The sequence below is a fragment of the Gracilinanus agilis genome, chromosome 3, assembly GCF_016433145.1.
Source record: "Gracilinanus agilis isolate LMUSP501 chromosome 3, AgileGrace, whole genome shotgun sequence".
In the NCBI taxonomy this organism is placed as follows: domain Eukaryota; kingdom Metazoa; phylum Chordata; class Mammalia; order Didelphimorphia; family Didelphidae; genus Gracilinanus; species Gracilinanus agilis.
The window spans coordinates 50,125,985-50,143,633 of NC_058132.1; the positions used below are offsets into that span (position 1 = coordinate 50,125,985).

At 43.8% G+C, this 17,649-nt stretch overlaps 1 protein-coding gene across 1 annotated transcript in view; it reads left to right on the top strand.

The window, feature by feature from the left end:
• The window catches only part of KAZN (kazrin, periplakin interacting protein), a 621,239-nt gene that overhangs the window by 432,858 nt on the left and 170,732 nt on the right, over positions 1-17,649 (top strand). Inside the window, exon 2 of the mRNA XM_044668681.1 lies at positions 4,914-5,105. Coding sequence (XP_044524616.1) covers positions 4,914-5,105 — 192 coding nt within the window. The remainder of the gene's footprint in view (positions 1-4,913; positions 5,106-17,649) is intronic.

Below are 17,649 nucleotides of genomic sequence, written 5' to 3' on the forward strand. Positions count from 1 at the left end.
TTCAACCTCTAATTTTCTGCCTCTGAACAAAGGACTATGGCTTCAAAGGGCCTAATAAGAGCATTATCATTCTTTCAGCTGGTCCAGTTTCAGTTAAGCTCTTTGGAACTTTTCTCTATAGAGAAGTGGTTTTTCCACCTCTGAAACTCTGCTCCTAGGATCACCACACCTGGTGGCACCTCCCTCTTTTTTTTGTTGTTTTGGGGCCGGGAAGGGCTGGGATGTCAGGTACACCTAATAGGTGAGGCAGGAAGAAAACAACTATTGGCCCTCGGTAACCAAGGACAACGGCTTTGGTTCCATAAAGGAAAAACAAATATATTTCTCAAGGTGTGTGTGTGTGTGGGGGGGGAATTGGAGGGGGCTGGCCCAGGCTTGTTCTCTGCTTTCTCTCACATTTGCAGGTGGATAGGGGCTGTCCTTATGAAGAGATAAGAGTAAACGGGTGCCCTCTGTGTTGGGACTCTTAACCTTTTAACTACTGAAACAATAACAAATCTCCCTTACTAGCTGGTCATAGGCAGGAATTTTTGCCATTAGAGATTCATTCCTTTGGCTTAAGAAATGTTCCTTTCATTTCCAAGCAGTATTCTGTTAAAATATATTAACCCGTTAGAGTGGAAAGAAGCCAGAAAGACTACAAATTCTGCCTTTTGACATATACTTTACTTGATATTTTTATGGTCAACACATATTAGTAAAGCGCTTAGCGCATGGCAAGCATTTAATAAATGCTTTTTCATTCATTCTTTCATGCGCGAAGTATGATCATAAGCAAGTCACCTAAAAAGATCTCTAAGATTCTAAGTTATAGATGCATCACCAAACTGTATGAGTGGCAGGAGGGAGTTTCTACACTGGTAATTGGCTATACCAATGAGAAAGGAAGAGGAGAGCAGCTGTTATCAGTCACTAGCAATTTAGCATAAATCTTGCAGAACATTCTCCCTTCTGACAGATATCTTGGGTAGGGGACACTGGGAGATTTTGATATAGTAGCCTAGATTTGAGGGAGGAATAATTTGGGGATCCCCAGAAGGGGTGGAAGCAAGCAATAAAAACTGTCTGCTCTGAAATGTTGCTTTAGAAGAACTAACTGAAAATGGAATTAGACAGAAACCATAGCAGAACCAACAACTTGACTCTGAGTGTTAAAGAGAAAATGGTAGCTACCTTGCAGATAACTACTAGCCCAAGTCATATAACCAAGGATGTGTTGGTAAATGTTTAACAGCTACTTTTTTTTTTTTAAACCCTCACCTTCTGTCTTGGAATCAGTACTGTGTTTTGGTTCCAAGGCAGAAGAGTGGTAAGGGCTAGGCAATGGGGGTTAAGTGACTTGCCCAGGGTCACACAGCTAGGAAGTATCTGAGGCCAGATTTGAACCCAGGACCTCCCATCTCTGGGCCTCTCAATCCACTGGACCACTCAGCTGCCCCTCACCTTCTTTCTCTCTCTCTGCTTCTCCCCTTCTCTGTCTCTTGTCTCTTCCTCCCCCCCCCCCTCCCTTTTCCCTTAAGGGATCTTAGGTTTCCAGCCCTAATTTGCTTGGGTAAACCCTCTCCTAAGAGATTATACAAAGATAAACCCAAGCCCAGCCCAGAACTGATAATTCCACCTGAGCTGGTTAGAAGTTTATTCCTCCTTCCCTTCACGTGGTGGGGGTGGGGTGGGGTGGTACCCCCCAAATTTGGCAGGGCTAAGAGACCCACCAACATTATTCAGCTGCCTAGTTTGGGCCTGGCCTGTATGTTCCAAGATGAGACTCATTGGATGAGGACCTCAGAATGCAGACTGTCTGAGCCGAAAGGCCCTTATTTTGGAGCGTAAATGTCAGAGCTAGAAGGGGTTTTAGAACCCAGAACATCTGAGCTGAAAAGAACCTCAGGATATGAATGCCCAAGCAGAAGAAACCTTTAAATATAGAACGTTATCATTTTAGGAGGGCCTTAAGAACAGAGCCAGAGCTGGGAGGGGCCTGAAAACACAGAATTTCAGAGTTGGAAGGACCGTAGAACATAGAATGCCATAGCTGGGAAGGCCGTGAGAACCCCCTTTACTTTACAAATGAGGAAATCAAATCCTGGAATAGGTCCTGGATTTAAGATCACGCATGTGAAAAGTAGCCTTGTCAGAATTTGAACTCAGGTCCACTGACTCTGGGTCATATAATAGATATGGAAATGGCAGAGACCTTAAAGATCATTTATTCTAATCTCTTCACCTTGACAGATGAGGAAACTGAGGCATAGAGATTAAATCACATTACCAGTGTTCCGCATATAAGATGGCAGACTCAGAATTTGATTTTGAACCCAGGTCCTTAAATGCTTTCCTTTTCATCACACTTCCCCCTATCTAGTATTCCTCAGGGCTGCTCCTTCACCCACAAAGTCAGGCCTTCTCATTATCTCTCTTGTGACACAGAGGGAACAAAGGTTCCTTCTCGCCATCCCTGTAGCCTTTGTTTAAAATCTCTGGGGCAGAATTTGGGAGGTTCCCCTTGCTGGGTTAGTAGAATTTGATCCTCTGTTGAGTTCAAACTCATTTTCAGACACTTAGTAACTGTGTGACCCTAGGCAAGTCTCTAGCCTCTGTCTGCCTCAGTTTCCTCAACTGTCAAATAGGGATCATAACTCAGTACTTGCTTTGCAGGGCTGCTGGGAGGACCAAATGGGATAATAGGGAAGGATCTCATTTTACATGACCGATATGTTCCGAGACCCTGGGCAGAAGCTGAAAATCGAGTCTGATCGTGAACCCCGTTACTTAATAAGTATTTCTTACACGACCATTCCTTGATACTTTACGACTTCTCTTGGGCTTTCTGGAGCTCCCAGCATCACTACTCTTGGACTTGGGGACCATTATTAAAAACTAAACCACCTTCGTGACACAGAGAGAAGCCCTGCTCTGACCCTGACAGGACTTGTTTCAGACGAGGACTCTGGACAAAAACTGATGCCAGAGTTCATGTTTGGCACGAAGCACTGTCATGACTCACACGAACTCTTCTCAAGAGTACAAATGAGGGAGGCAGCTGGGTAGCTCAGTGGATTGAGAGTCAGGCCTAGAGACGGGAGGTCCTAGGTTCAAATCTGGCCTCAGCCACTTCCCAGTTGTGTGACCCTGGGCAAGTCACTTGACCCCCATTGCCTACCCGTACCACACTCTTCCACCTATGAGACAATACACCGAAGTACAAGGGTTTAAAAACAAACAAACAAACAAATAAATAAAAGTATGAATGAGCGTGATTAGGTGAGCTGCTGGGAGACTTCACAGGGTTTGGGGAAATAGCCTGGATTTAACACATAATTACAAATCTTCATTTTACTTAGTTTGGGGCCTTTATTTATTTATTTATTTTTTCAGTTACCGATTGACCATCTCTTTGTGACCCCATTTGGAGTTTTCTTGGCAGAGATACTGGCGTGGTTTGCCATTTCTTTCTCCAGTTCATTTGACAGATGAGGAAAATGAGGCAAACAGGATTATTTGCCCAGGGTCACACAGCTAATAAGAGGCTGGATTTGAACTCAGGTCTTCCTGACTTCAGACCACAGGCCATATTCACGTAACCACCCTCCTGCCCAACTAACTTAGAATCTTTAGCTCCCTTCAATGAAGGCTCAGTTCAAGTGTCCCCTATGAAAAGAGGCTGATCCAGATCCTTCCCTACCAAAATTGGTGTGTGACGTCAGCCCTTTGAAGGAAGGGATAGTTTCCTTTTTGTCTTGCTTCTCCCAGTGCCTGGATTAGAAAAGGTGCCCAACAAATGAATCAGTGGAGAGGGATGAATGGATGAATAGATAGATGAATGAATGAATGAATGAATGAATGGGGATGAGCCCCATAGAAACCTCCCTGTGTTAAGGGAAAAGGGAAGAGCAGGATTGAAGTGAGGCTGTCTGCACAAATCTAGAACAAACTCCCATGAGATGTGGGCTTGGGTTCTGCTGAACCGGGACTTACGGGGTAGATGGAGATGTCTAGGATGACAAGTAGCTTGCCTTTAGAGTCAGGGAGGCCTGGGTTTGAATCCTGCCTTGGACCATGATTTACTAAATCTTAACAGATTTCGAGCTGGAAAGGACCCAAGAGGCTCTGAAGTCTGACTTCCTCATTTTACAAATAAGGAAATTCTGAAACACAAAGACATGGTTTGCCCATTAAGTGTCTTAAGATAAAACATTAACCCAGACCTTTCTGTGCCCTGGCCACTGCCCAGGGATGCAACGCCCTTCGTTCTAGGAGTTCAGAAAGATTTGAGGTCAAGCCCTGCTTCAGACACTTACTCACTGTATGACCCTGGGCAAGTCACTTCACCGCTGTCTGCCTCAGTTTCTTTTTCTGTAAAATGGGGATAACAATAGCACTTTCCTTGCAGGGCTGCTATGAGAATCAAATAAGATAATATTTGTAAAGCTTTTCACTCTGCAAACCTTAAAGTACCGTCTAAATGCTCGTTCTTGTTATGATTCTTATTCAACCCTATTGCTTCTTGCCGGTCTGGTATTTCCTCATCTATAAATGGAGAAAAGGGCACCTACTTTACAGGGTAATTGTAAGAATCAAAGAAAAGGATCCCTTTGCAGTCTTGAAATTCTCTAGAAATGTCTGCTCTCGTTACTGTTATTTTTATTTATGATGGTCATTCCAAGATCCCACGATTCAGTTAACTGAACGGGAACTGGCCGGCCGGTCCATTCACAGAGGTGGTATTCCCCCAGCTAATAGGAGGAGGGACTCCACGGAAGGGCCCCTGGGAATGCCCAAGTGCTTTTTCCCTTTCTAGGAGAAGCCTGGACGCTGAGGGGCTGACATAGATCTACCCCACCTTGCCCCCAACGCAAAAAAATCGAGAGCGAGAAGAGTTAGTCATTTCCTCGTATTGTTCTTGTTTCCTCCAGTGTTACTCCGAGAAGAGGTATCTCAACTACAAGAAGAGGTTCATCTCCTCCGGCAGATGAAGGAAATGCTCACAAAAGACCTGGAGGAGTCTCACGGAAGCAAGTCTTCAGAGATTCTCTCTGCCACCGAGCTCAAAGTCCAGCTGGCCCAGAAGGAACAGGAGTTAGCCAGAGCCAAAGAAGCCCTCCTGGGTGAGTGTCAACCCCTGGGTGCCCCCTCGAGGATTGGGTCCCCTCCCTCGGCCAACCCCTCAGCCCCCTGTTCTTTCTGGGCAGTCTCCGAGGAAGGAGATGGGGGATTTCAGCGCTGGGGAGGGGAGACAGCACAGACAAGCAGGATCCTTTGACCCCACACACACACACACACCCCGCGATTGCCTGGGAGTGGTGAGGACCCGCTTCTGAGTCCTAAGAAGGGCTCCAAGGCACAGTTAGGCTAGAATGGAATGCTGTAGCTTAGACTCTCATGACTTTAAGGATCTCCTCTAGATCTCCTAAGAAGCAGGGCGTGGGGTCTCACCTGGGTTTACAGTCTGGGCAATTGCAGGAAGACATTTTACTCTGTCCCCCCTTTCTCAAGGAGTAGCTCAGCTTTGAGTGTTGACATGATAGCCAGAGATGAAGCTAAGGGAGGGCAATCGAACCTTTGTCCCAAGTATTCTGGACTATTTTTTTCATTTCTGTAACCACAGTGGAGCTCATAGCTAGAAAAAATCATGTGTTTATGATGCATTTGTTAGGTTCCAGGGACTGTACTGTCATCACCATCATCGTTATCACACCTAATGAATTAAAATTGGCTGCTAACCAGATAGTGTGTCAGAGTAAACTCTTGCCCTGGTCTTCCCTGCCCTGTGCCTTCCCCCCACCAGCATCTCAAGATCTCTCTCCCTAGTTACAAAATGTCACCATTCTCTCCTGTGTCTCGGTCTGATTTCCCTCCTTTTCCCCCATCATGGCCCATCCCACGATTCCCTCTAGCTCTCCCATTGCAGTCCTCTGCCTGAGATTCCTTCATCCTCTGGCTGCTTTACCCACTCCTCCCCCCCCCCCTTTTTTTTAACCCTTGCTTTCCATCTTCTAATGAATACTAAGTATGAGTTCCAAGGCAAGAGAGCGGTAAGGACTAGGCAATGGGGGTTAGGTGACTTATCCAGAGTCACCCAGCTAGGAAATATCTGAAGCCACTGCTTTACTTCTTGACTATCCCATTTCGAACTCTTTCACACCCAGAGATATGAATTGGTCTTCTCAACCAGTTACAAGACATTTCGTCCAGTGGCCTTGGTGTCCTTTGGTCCTTTTGTGCTGGCTCACATTCCCGTTTAGAATTACAGTTTAGATGGATGGGTCGATTCAGTAGAGGTTCCAGCCATTCCATGATTCCATTCTTCAGGGAAGGTACAGAAGCCCACCTCTACACTTCCAGAAAAGCTTTTCGAAAAGCAACCTACATGGAGCAGTTAGGTAGCTGAGTGGATAGAGAGCCAAGCCTAGAGACAGGAGGTCCTGGATTCAGATCTGGCCTCAGCCACTTCCTAGCTTCGTGATCACTGACAAGTCATTTAATCCTCATTGCCTCACCCTTGCCACTCTTCTTCTTTGGAACTGATACTTAGTGTTAATTCTAAGACAGAAAATAAGAGTTTAAGGGGGGTAAAAAGCTACTGAAATGTTCTGTAAAGGTGATCAGGCAGCTATGCTGGACCAAAGCTTGGTAAGACCCGAGGGGCAATGAAAGGAAGAAGAGGGGGCGAGCTAATTGGCTCATTCGCTAAGGCTGCCCGTAAATATTAGCCAATATATAGTTGTTGTTGTTGTTTATCTTTGAAAATTTTATTTAATTAATAAATTTAGGGTATTTTCCCACGGTTACAAGATTCATGTTCTTTCCCTATCGGCCCCCGCCCCCTTCCCATAGCCAACGAGCAATTCCACTGGGTTTTACATGTGTCATTGATCAAGACCTATTTCCATACTATTGATATTTGTACTAGGATGATCGCTTAGAGTCTACATTCCCCATCATATCCCCATTGATCCATGTGATCAAGCATTTTTTCTTCTGTGTTTCCACTCCCACAGTTCTTCCTCTGGATGTGAGTAGTGTTCTTTCTCATAAGCCACTCCAAATCGTTCTGGATCATTGCATTGCTGCTAGTAGAGAAGTCCATTACATTCTATTGTGCCACAGTGTATCCGTCTCTGTGTACAATGTTCTCCTCATTCTGCTCCTTTCACTCTGCATCATTTCCCGGAGGTCTTTCTAGTTCACATGGAATCCCTCCAGTTCATTATTCCTTTGAGCACAATAGTATTCCATCACCAACAGATACCACAATTTGTTCAGCCATTCCCCAATCGAAGGGCATCCCCTCATATTCCAGTTTTTTTCCACCACAATAGCCAATATATAGTAAAAGCATTTGCTTTAGGGAGTGTTTGGGGTTGTTTGGAGAGATGGGAGAAAGTCGAGGGCTCCCAGACTTAGATGTGGTTTTGTTTATTGATGTCTTTTGTCTTCATTTCCAGTCAGTAAACAGTTATGAAGTGCCCTCCTATGTGCCAGGCACTGTGCCAACTACTGGGAATCCAGAAAGAGGCAAAAGGCAGTCTCTGCCCTCAAGAAGCTTATGATCTAATGAGGGAGATGGCATGCAAACAAATATATGTAAAACAAGCTATCTGCACAATAAAAAGGAAATAATGAACAGAGGGAAGACTTCATAATCATGAGGGATTGGAGAAGGTGTCCTGTAGAAGGTGGGATTTTAGCTGGGATTTAAAGGAATCCAGGAGGCAAAAATCAAGAGAGAGCATTTTAGGAAACAGGGGACTGCCAAAGAAATTCCAAACACATCTTTTCCCTCTCCTCTACCCAGCCACTCATCTTTTGTAACAAACAATAATGAAAAAAGAATTAGGGGAGCCGCAGATGCTGTTTATGGCATCATAAGGTTTAAAGAGGACAGTGTGGAATAGAGAGTTAGACTTGAGTCAGAAAGACCTGAATTCAAATCCTGGATATGATACATTCTGGATGTGTGACCCTAGGCAAGTCATATATAACCTTTTAATGCTTCACGTTAAAATGCCCAAAGCTCAACTGCTTTGCATTGGTACAAGGGATTTCTTCACTGGGAATTCCCTACTCTAATTAAATCACTAATTAAATTTAAATCACATACATACATACATACATGCATATATAAAATTTTAGTCTTGTTCCATCGTTTTATATATATAAAATAGATATATAATAATATATATACATAATATATAAGAATTATATATATGCATATACATGTGGGACAGCTAGGGGAGCAGTGGATAGGAAGATTCATCTTCATGAGTTCAAATCTGTTCGATACTTAATACCTGTGTGACCCTGGGCAAGTCACTTAACCCTGTTCTTAGTTTTCTCATCTGTAAAATGAACTCAAGAAAGAAATGGCAAATCACTCCAGGATCTTTGTAAAACAAAACAAAACAAAAACAAAAACAAAAACAAATGGGGTCACAGAGAGTCAGATATGAGCTGGGTGACCCTGGGAAAGTCACTTAACATGTTGCCTCAGTTTCTTCATCTGGAGCAGGAAATTGAGAAGGAAATGGCAAACCACTCCAGTATCTCTGCCAAGAAAACTTCAAATGGAATCACAAAGAGTTGGACATGAAGGAAACAACTGAATGGCAATACATACATGCATACATGCATGCATGCATACACACTTGTATGTATTTACACACAGATATGTACATGCATACACATCTATGTATATGTGTACATGTATTTTACTAGAACAGATGTAAAGATCAACTGTAAAGCTGTGATTTTTTACATGGAAACATTAAAGCCTAAAAAGGACAAGTGACTTTCCTAAGATCACACAGATAAGAGCTTATAATAGCTACTCTCTTCAAGGTAGGTGGAATACAAGCATTATTGACCTCACTTTATAGATGAAGAAACTGAGGCTCAGAGACATTGGTCATAGCAGAATTTGGATTTGAACTCAGGACCCATGACTCAAGGCCCTGTACTCTTTCTCTTATCCCACTCTTTCTTTCTAGAGGGGGGATCTTTTAGAAAAAAAAATCCCACCGTAGTGTCATGGTAGAAATGGTGCTGCCCTTGGAGTTGAGAAGTCTGAGTTTGAATTCTGCCTCTAACACATAATACCTGTGTGACTGCAGGCAAGTCACACAGGAATCATTCTAATTATTAGCAGCTTTTTCCTTGCAGAAAAGCCCAACTTCTTTCTTCCTGTTCATTTTCCCTTCTTTATGGCCTTCCCTGACTCTTCTGTCTGCTCATTTTTCTGAAGTTCAACCCTTGGCTATTTTCATAGATCTCTAAGTTTTCTCTTTTCCAGGCTAAACATCCCAAGATTCTCCAGATTTTCTAGGCTTGACATGTTTTTTAATTACTTCACCATCACTGTCATTATCCTTTTTTGGGGAAAAATCCAATTTGTCAATATCCTATATATAAGTATGGGGCTCAGAAGTAGACAGTGCTCTAGAGATATAATCTGAGCACAGCATAGAAAAATGAGACTGTCATATCCGTTTCCTTGGATACTAGAACTTCATGCCATCAAGGGGGTTGTGACATTTTGGGGGGACTGCTCTGTCTTACCATTGGCTTGTATTAAGCCTTCAGTCTAGTAACTTGTCAGAGACCAGCTCTAGAAACAGCGGCAAAATTCCTAGTGGATAGAGAGCCAGGCCAAGAGATGGGAGGTCCTGGGTTCAAATCGGATCTTAGGCACCTCCTAGCTGTGTGACCTTGAGCAAGTCACTTAAGCCCCATTGCCTAGTCCTTACCAATCTAATGCCTTGGAACCAATACATAGTATTGATTCTAAGAAAGAAGATTTAAAAAAAAAAAAAAGATCCTTTATTCTGCCTGACTACAAATGCTTTTTCTCCACAATCGTATGCATCTTCTCTGGACCTCTCTGCAGTTTCAGCCTTCCCTTCCTTAGCTCTACAGGATTCTCTACCAGCAAGCAGGAAAAGCCTCCTTGCTGGAAACACTCAAGACTAGTCTGAGCAGAGCCCCAGAGACTCCCACAGGGGAAATGCTGGCTGGTGCTGGGTGGGGTGAGCCAGCAGGCTCTACTCTCTGAGCTCCGTGATCCTCCAGAGCAGAGGGACTGAGGCAGGCGTCAGCCAAATGTTGCCTTCACAACATTTCCCAGCACTGATTCCAGGGACCACAAACCTTCTCCATGGAATTGACCTCAGAAAGAACCCTCCACCCTGTTCTCTCCCTCCCAGGTCTGCACAAGCATGCCCTATGGAGCTGGGAAGTGGAGAAGGACCTTGTTTCTTTGGCTCCTCCTGGGGAAAGGGAAGAGGCTGAGACTCATGAGCCTTCTCTTGCCTAAGCACACCAGGTGCTCCTCAGTGTAGGGTAGAGATTTGTGGGGTTCAGTCATTTTTCAGACATGTCTGATTCTTCAGGACCCCATTTGGGGCTTTCTTGGCACAGTTACTGGAAGGATTTACCATTTCCTTCTCCAGGTCACTTACAGATGAGGAAACTGAGTTAAACAGAGCTAAGTGACTTAACCAAGGACATTCAGTCATTTTTTTTTTTCAGTTTTGCGTCAACTCTTTGTGACCTCATTTGGAGTTTTTTTGGCAAAGTTACTGGAGTGGTTGCTACTTCCTTTTCCAGTTCATTTTACAGATGAGGAAAACTGAGACAAACAGAGTTCATTGACTTGCCCAGGATAACACAGCTAGTACCTTGAGGCCAGATTTGAACTTTTATGACCCCATTTGGAGTTTTCTTGGCAAAGAGACTAGAGTGATTTACCATTTCCTTCTCCACTTCACTTTTTTTTTTCTTATTTTTTTGTTTTTGTTTTTGTTTTTTAAACCCTTAACTTCTGTATTGGCTCCTTGGTGGAAGAGTGGTAAGGGTAGGCAATGGGGGTCAAGTGACTTGCCGAGGGTCACACAGCTGGGAAGTGTCTGAGGCCAGATTTGAACCCAGGACCTCCCGTCTCTAGGCCTGACTCTCAATCCACTGAGCTACCCAGCTGCCCCCTCCACTTCACTTTTAATGAGGAAACCGAGGTAAACAGGGATAAATGACTTATCTGATCATTCAGGCATTTTTTTCAGTTGTGTTAACTCTTTGTGATTCCATTTGGAGTTTTCTTGGCAAAGACACTGGAGTAATTTGCTGTTTCCTTTACCACCTCACTTTCCAGATGAGGAAACTGAGGTAAACAGGAATAAATTACTTATCTGGGGTCATTCAGTCATTTTTTTTTCAGTTCTTTTAGCTCTTTGTGATTCCATTTGGAGTTTCTTGGCAAAGATACTGGAGTTGTTTGGTATTTCCTTTTGCAGGTGAGGAAACTGAGGCAAACAGTTTATTGATTTGTCCAGGGTAACACAGCTAGTAAGTGTCTGATGGCAGATTTAAACTTTTGTAACTCCATTTGGAGTTTTCTTGGCAAAAACACTGGAGTAATTTGTGATTTCCTTCTCCAACTCACTTTCTAGCTGAGGAAACTGAGCTAAACTTTGGATAAATGACTTATTTGGGGTTATTCAATCTTTTTTTTTAGTTGTGTGAACTTTATTGACATTCTCCAGCTCATTTTACAGTTGAGGAAACTGAGGCAAACAGGGTTCAGTGACTTGCCCAGGGTCACATATTACTAAGTATCTGGAGCCAGATTTGAACTCAGAAGGATAGAAGCTCAGCTCAAATCCACATAATAGGGAATCACACTGAAGGATTATATAGATTCATCCTGAGGGGACCATGTGGCATCCTAATAGAGCATCACATCTAAAGGGATTGGATTCTAACTCTGGTTTTGCCATTTAGTTCCTTTATGACCTTGGTTAAGTTATTTAGCCCTCCAGGACTCAGTTTCCTCATCTGTAAAGTGAGGGGATTTTAGAGAAGTTTAGGAAAGTGAGGGAAACTTAGATATTATCTCTTAAGATATTTTCTGACCCTCAATAATGCTTCCTTATAAAAAAAGAGTCTTAGATCTGATGGGAACCAGGTTTGATTTGCAATCCCAAGTGATTTAGGACAAGTGACATCACCTCCCTGCAGATAGGAATGATTAGCACTAGGAGGGGGCATTTGAGTTCATCTCCTCCAACATTCCAGATGGAAAAACAGACTCAATGAATGCCTGGCAGGATGGGCTAAGTGAGGGAAAACCAGAAAAGAGAAATGTCCCTCCCTTCCCCTGGGGGCAATGTAGGCAGGTGAGGGGGCTCCCAGCAGCAGGTAGATAGTAGGTAAGTCAAGGTTGTCCAGGTGGGCAGTCAGCCTCCAAGAAAGTCCAGCTGGAGCAAAACAGTGACTCTCATCAGCAGACATCAGGAAGGGGCTGACAATAGACACTAGAATCATGGGATCTATAACCGGAAGGTATGAATCTCTCATTTACAGAGGAAGAAGGCTTCTCCATAGAAGGAATTCTGGAGTTGGAGCCAGAGCGAATTGGATTCAAATCCTTCCTCTTGTTACCTGTGTGACCTCTGTGGCTTTCGTAAAAAGTCAAAAGGGTAGGAACAGCTAGGTGACTCAGTGGATAAGGTGCCAGGCTGGAGATGGGAGGTTCTGGGTTCAGATTTGGTCTCACATACTTCCTAGCGGTCTGACTTTAGGTCAGTCACTTAACTCCAGTTGTTAAGCCTCTTCTGCATTGGAACTGATTCTTAGTATCAATTCTAAGACAGAAAGTAAAGGTTTTGGTTTTAGTTAGTTAGTTAATTAGTTTGTTTTTTAATGAACAATGCAGGCCAATAGGACAGTAGAGGAAAATAATAAATGTTGGAGGTGATGTGGCAAAATTGGGACACTAATACATTGCTGGTGGAGTTGTGAATTGATTCAACCATTCTGGATGGCAATTTGGAACTATGCCCAAGGAGCTATAAAACAATGTATCCAGTAATAGCACTACTGGGTTTGTATCCTAAAGAGAAAAAAAAATGGAAAAGGATCTGTTTGTACAAAAATATTTATAGCTGCTCTTTTTGTGGTGCTTTGAAGTGATTTGATGGAGGGATTTGATATCTCCTGGCTTCAAGCCCTACTCTGGTTCCACTCTTTATTATCCACCATTTTAAAAAGTTATTATTATCCATACATTGCCCATGAAATCATAGTCATGAAGACCAGCTGAGATAACAGGGACCCATGGCTCCTTGAATTCTCTTCTAGGGACAGGGTTGGTCTCACAGTCCAGGTTGGGGTTGAAAAGCCAGCTTGTGAAGGCTAGATGCCTACAGTGGTAGGATACCAAGCAGATAATAATTAAATTACATCTTAAGTTCTTTAAAGGTGTTATTTATTGAGTCGCTAAATTACTTTGTAAAAAAAAAATCTAGATTATAGAACCTTTGACTGAGATTTGGAAAGAAGCTTAGAGATATTCTAGTCTGCCTTTTTTACAGTTGGGGAAACTGAGTCTCAGAGATGCCAAGGTCTCAGAACCAGAGCTGAAAGGGACCTCAGAAGATATATAGTCCAACTCCCTTCTTTTTTAAACCCTTATTTTCTCTCTCAGACTCAATACTGAGTATTAGTTCCAAGGCAAAAAAGAGCTAAGGGCTAAGCAATGGAGGTTAAATGACTTGCCCAGGATCACATAGCCAGGAAGTGTCTGAGACCAGACTTGAACCTAGGACCTCCCATCTCTAGGCCTGGCTTTTATCTACCAAGTTACTTAGCTTCCCCAAACCCCCTTCTTTTTACAGATGGGGAAACTGAGGCTCAGAGATGCCAAGAGCTCAGAACCAGAGCTCAAAGAGAACTAGTCTGATCCCCTAATTTTTTTTTAAGCCCTAACCTTCCATCTTAGAATCAATACTGCATATTGGTTCCAAGGCAGAAGAGTGGTAAGGGATAGGCAATAGGGGTTAACTGACTTGCCCAGGATCACACAGCTAGGAAGTGTCTGCCCCTAATTTTTAAGTGGGGAAACCAAGGTCCACAGAGGTGAGCATATCATACAGGTAAGAAGTAGCAGAGGCAGAATTTGAACTCAGGTCCTCTATCCCTAAATTGACCATGATGGTCATGGTCCTTTCTCTTCTTCTATAAATGGGGAGATCTTGGCACAGAAAACCTGTATCTGGAAATATGTAAGCCTTCAGGCTCTAAGTGCATTAATAATCCTCATAATATTATCTTTTCTCTCTGCACTGCTCAAATCACAAGTTTGGTCTAAAAAAAAAATTGACAATTGTCAAAGCCATCTGGAGATCCTTTACTCTCATAACAAGTCTATAAGGGACGTATTATTCTTTTTAACTGTCAGAGAGAGGCAACAAGATTTAGTGGAGAGATGACCCTGGGCAAGTCACTTAGCCCCTCTGTGCTCTTGGCAACTTTCTAAGGTGATTTAATTCAGATGGATTGTTGAGAAGTTCCAGCAGAGGGAATTTCCACACCAAGAATTTCCACCATGTCCAGAATCACAGCTCTGGGAATCCAGAACAGTCCCCAGTTGGCCAATGAAGAAGGGCTTGGACTAGTTGGCTTTAGGGTTCCTTCCATCCCTCAGTCTTGGAGTATACATGGTCCATCTGGGCCTTGATTTCCCCAACTGTAAGAAGTAGACTAGACTAGATGAAAATTAATGTCTAACCTGAGGTCACGCAACCAATCTGCAACCAAAACAGATGCAGAAGAATCATTATAGTTAATGATAATTGACATTTTCCCAAACCTTCATCTTGAGTCAGTTGGTAGTAATGGTGATGATGGCAATGATAATGATAACAGTTAACGTTTATATAGTACCTACTATGTGCCAAACATTGTGCTAAGCACTTTACATCTCATTTGAGTCTCACAACAACCCTGGTAGGTAGGCTCTGCTATTATCCCCATTTTTCAGTGGAGGAAACTGAGGCAGGCCTCCCAAGGGTTATATAGCTGGAAAGTGCCTGAGGTCAGATTTGCACTTAGGTTTTCCTGACTCTATACCCAGCTCTCTCCACTGTACCACCTAGCCGTCTATCATTCCCATTTCTATTTTTAAAAAAACAATTCTATCCTCATAACTACTGCCAGACAGAAAGGTAGGAGCTAGGCAAATAGGGTTAAGTGACTTGCCCAGGGTCACACAGCAAGAAGTGTCTAAGGCCAGATTTGAACCCATGTCCTCTGGACTCAAGGCTTCATACTCTGTCCATTGGGCCACCTAGCTGCCCTTCTGTCATTCTCATTTTATAGATGATGATGGATGATCAGAAAAGTTAGACCATTTTCCAAGGATCCCTTTCTAGTAAGTGGCAGAACTGGAACCTAGGTCTTCTGACTGCTGAGTCAGTATTCTTGTCACCTGACCTCAGTTATGGCCTCAGGGAGTGTCAGGCTAAGGAAGAGATGAGGTAAGAAGTGCCCTCTGGTTGAGGGCATTTGCTGTGGACTGTTGAAGCAGAGCTGAAGGTCCCTAGAACACATGGCGGCTCCTTTCTTTGGTGTGATATCACCAGTGCTAAATACCACCAATGCCTGCCTCCTAACTTTAAAAAAATCCTTGTTGAGGAGGTAACACAGTGACTAGGCTTGGAGTTGGGAGGATCTGAGTTCAAATTTGACCTCAGATGCTTCCTAGTTGTGTGACCTTGGGGAAGTCACTTATCCCCAGTTACTTAGCCCTTACTAGTCTTCTATTTTAGAACTGAAACTAAGGCAGAAGGTGAAGGGTTTAAGAAAAAATCCTTGAATTGATCTAGTCCAAACCCTACTTTTTAAAACGAAGAAGACCAAGACCCAGAGAAAGAAAATTATTTGCCCAACTCACAGTGAGTTAGTGGATGGTGACAGGATTTGAATCCAAGTCCCCAGACTGTCAATGCAGAGCTCTTTCCTAAATCAGGGTCATCGTTGCTCTGGGATCAGTGCTGTGGAGTCCAGGCGGGCTCTGTCTGACAGTTTAAAAGAGGTGCCATGAAAGCCCCAGGCTCTGCTGGGCTTGGGATTCAGCCACTTCCTCACCACCTCCCAAACCTGGAGCATCAGCTGTAGACAGATACGGGCAGAACATGGCTTGGGTGTTAACAGGAACGTCTAAGCCTATAACAAGAAAAACTAGAAGAAATGTAGCCACGGATCGGGCAGCAAATGTTGGGAGACACCTGGTAACAGCCAGTGTGCCCATCGACAGAGGAAACAAAGCCTGCTAAGAACGCCACTGTTGACAAATACAGCAGCCAACACCAGGCTGGGGGTGGACATTTGAATAAGCTGCCTTTGTGAGAGGACTTAGAAGGCAGGAAGCAGTCAGAGACCACTGTGCCAACACAGAAGCATTGCCAGGCAGAGCTGGGAGGGAGCTTAGAACAGAGCCTGGCAGAGCAGGGAGAGCCCTTAGAACTCAGAATATCAGAGCTGGGAGAAGACTTAGAACCTAGAATGTCAGAACTGAGAGAGCTTAGAACAGGAAATTCAGAGCTGGGAGAGACCTTAGAATCCAGAATGTCAAAGCTGGGAGAAGACTTGGAACCTAGAATGTCAGAGCTGAGAGAGAGCTTAGAACAGGAAATGTCAGAGCTGGGAGAGACCTTAGAACAGAGAATGTCAGAACTGGGAGAAGACTTAGAACCTAGAATGTCAGAGCTGGGAGAGAGCTTAGAACAGGAAATGTCAGAGCTGGGAGAGACCTTAGAATCCAGAATGTCAGAGCTGGGAGAAGTCTTAGAATCTAGACTGTCAAGATGGGGAGAGCCCTTGGGACACAGAATGTCAGAACTGGGAGCAAGCTTAGAACAGAGACTGGCAGAGCTGGGAGAGTTCTTAGGACCCAGAATGTCAGATCTGGGAGAAGTCTTAGAATCTAGACTGTCAGGATGGAGAAAGCCCTTAGGACACAGAATGTCAGAGCTGGGAAGGAGCTTAGAACAGGGAATGTCAGAGCTGGGAGAGACCTTAGAACAGAGAATGTCAGAGCTGGGAGAGACCTTAGAACAGAGAATGTCAGAGCTGGGAGAGACCTTAGAACAGGGAATGTCAGAGTAGGGAGGATCTTTAGGACACAGAATATCAAAGCTGGAAGGGATCTAGAACACAGAGCTGGGAAGGGTCTTAGAACCTAGAATGTCCAGGACTAGAAAGCTTTACATCATAGATTATCTAATCTGGGAGGGAATCTCAGAAATCACATAGGCCAACTTCCTCACTTTATAAATAAGGAAACTGAGGCCCTTGTGCAGTGACCCATCCAGGTTCACACAGTAGATAAGGAAATAAAGTCAGGATTCAAATATAGATCTTCCATCTTCAAAGCTAGAATCCTTTCAACTTTAGCCTGCTATCTCTGGCTTCCATGTTTTTCTCCAAGAGTAGTCAGTGTCCCTGAAGCCAAATGGCCCTTGTGGTCCAAGGCAAAGCCTGTATTGTTTTCAGTATCACTACCACACTGATGTTGATTGTACCCAGCTGAGCATAGATGGGCCGATTAAGGTGTGAGCCTTGCCCTCCCCTCAGGGAGCTTACGGGGTAGTTGTGAAAGTGGCAAATGCTCACGTATACTAGAAGTCAAATGCAATTTCAAGAGGTCTCTTAGAGGGCTGCCCCAAGGAAGTCAGTGTCAGAAAAGGAAGCAGGCACCCAATAGTCAGTCCAGGCCATCCACAGAGGGCTTCCTAGAGGAAACAGGATTTAACCTGGACCCTGAGGAGGTAAATCAGACTTAAATGATCAGGAAGGAGAGAAAGAGACACTCTAGAT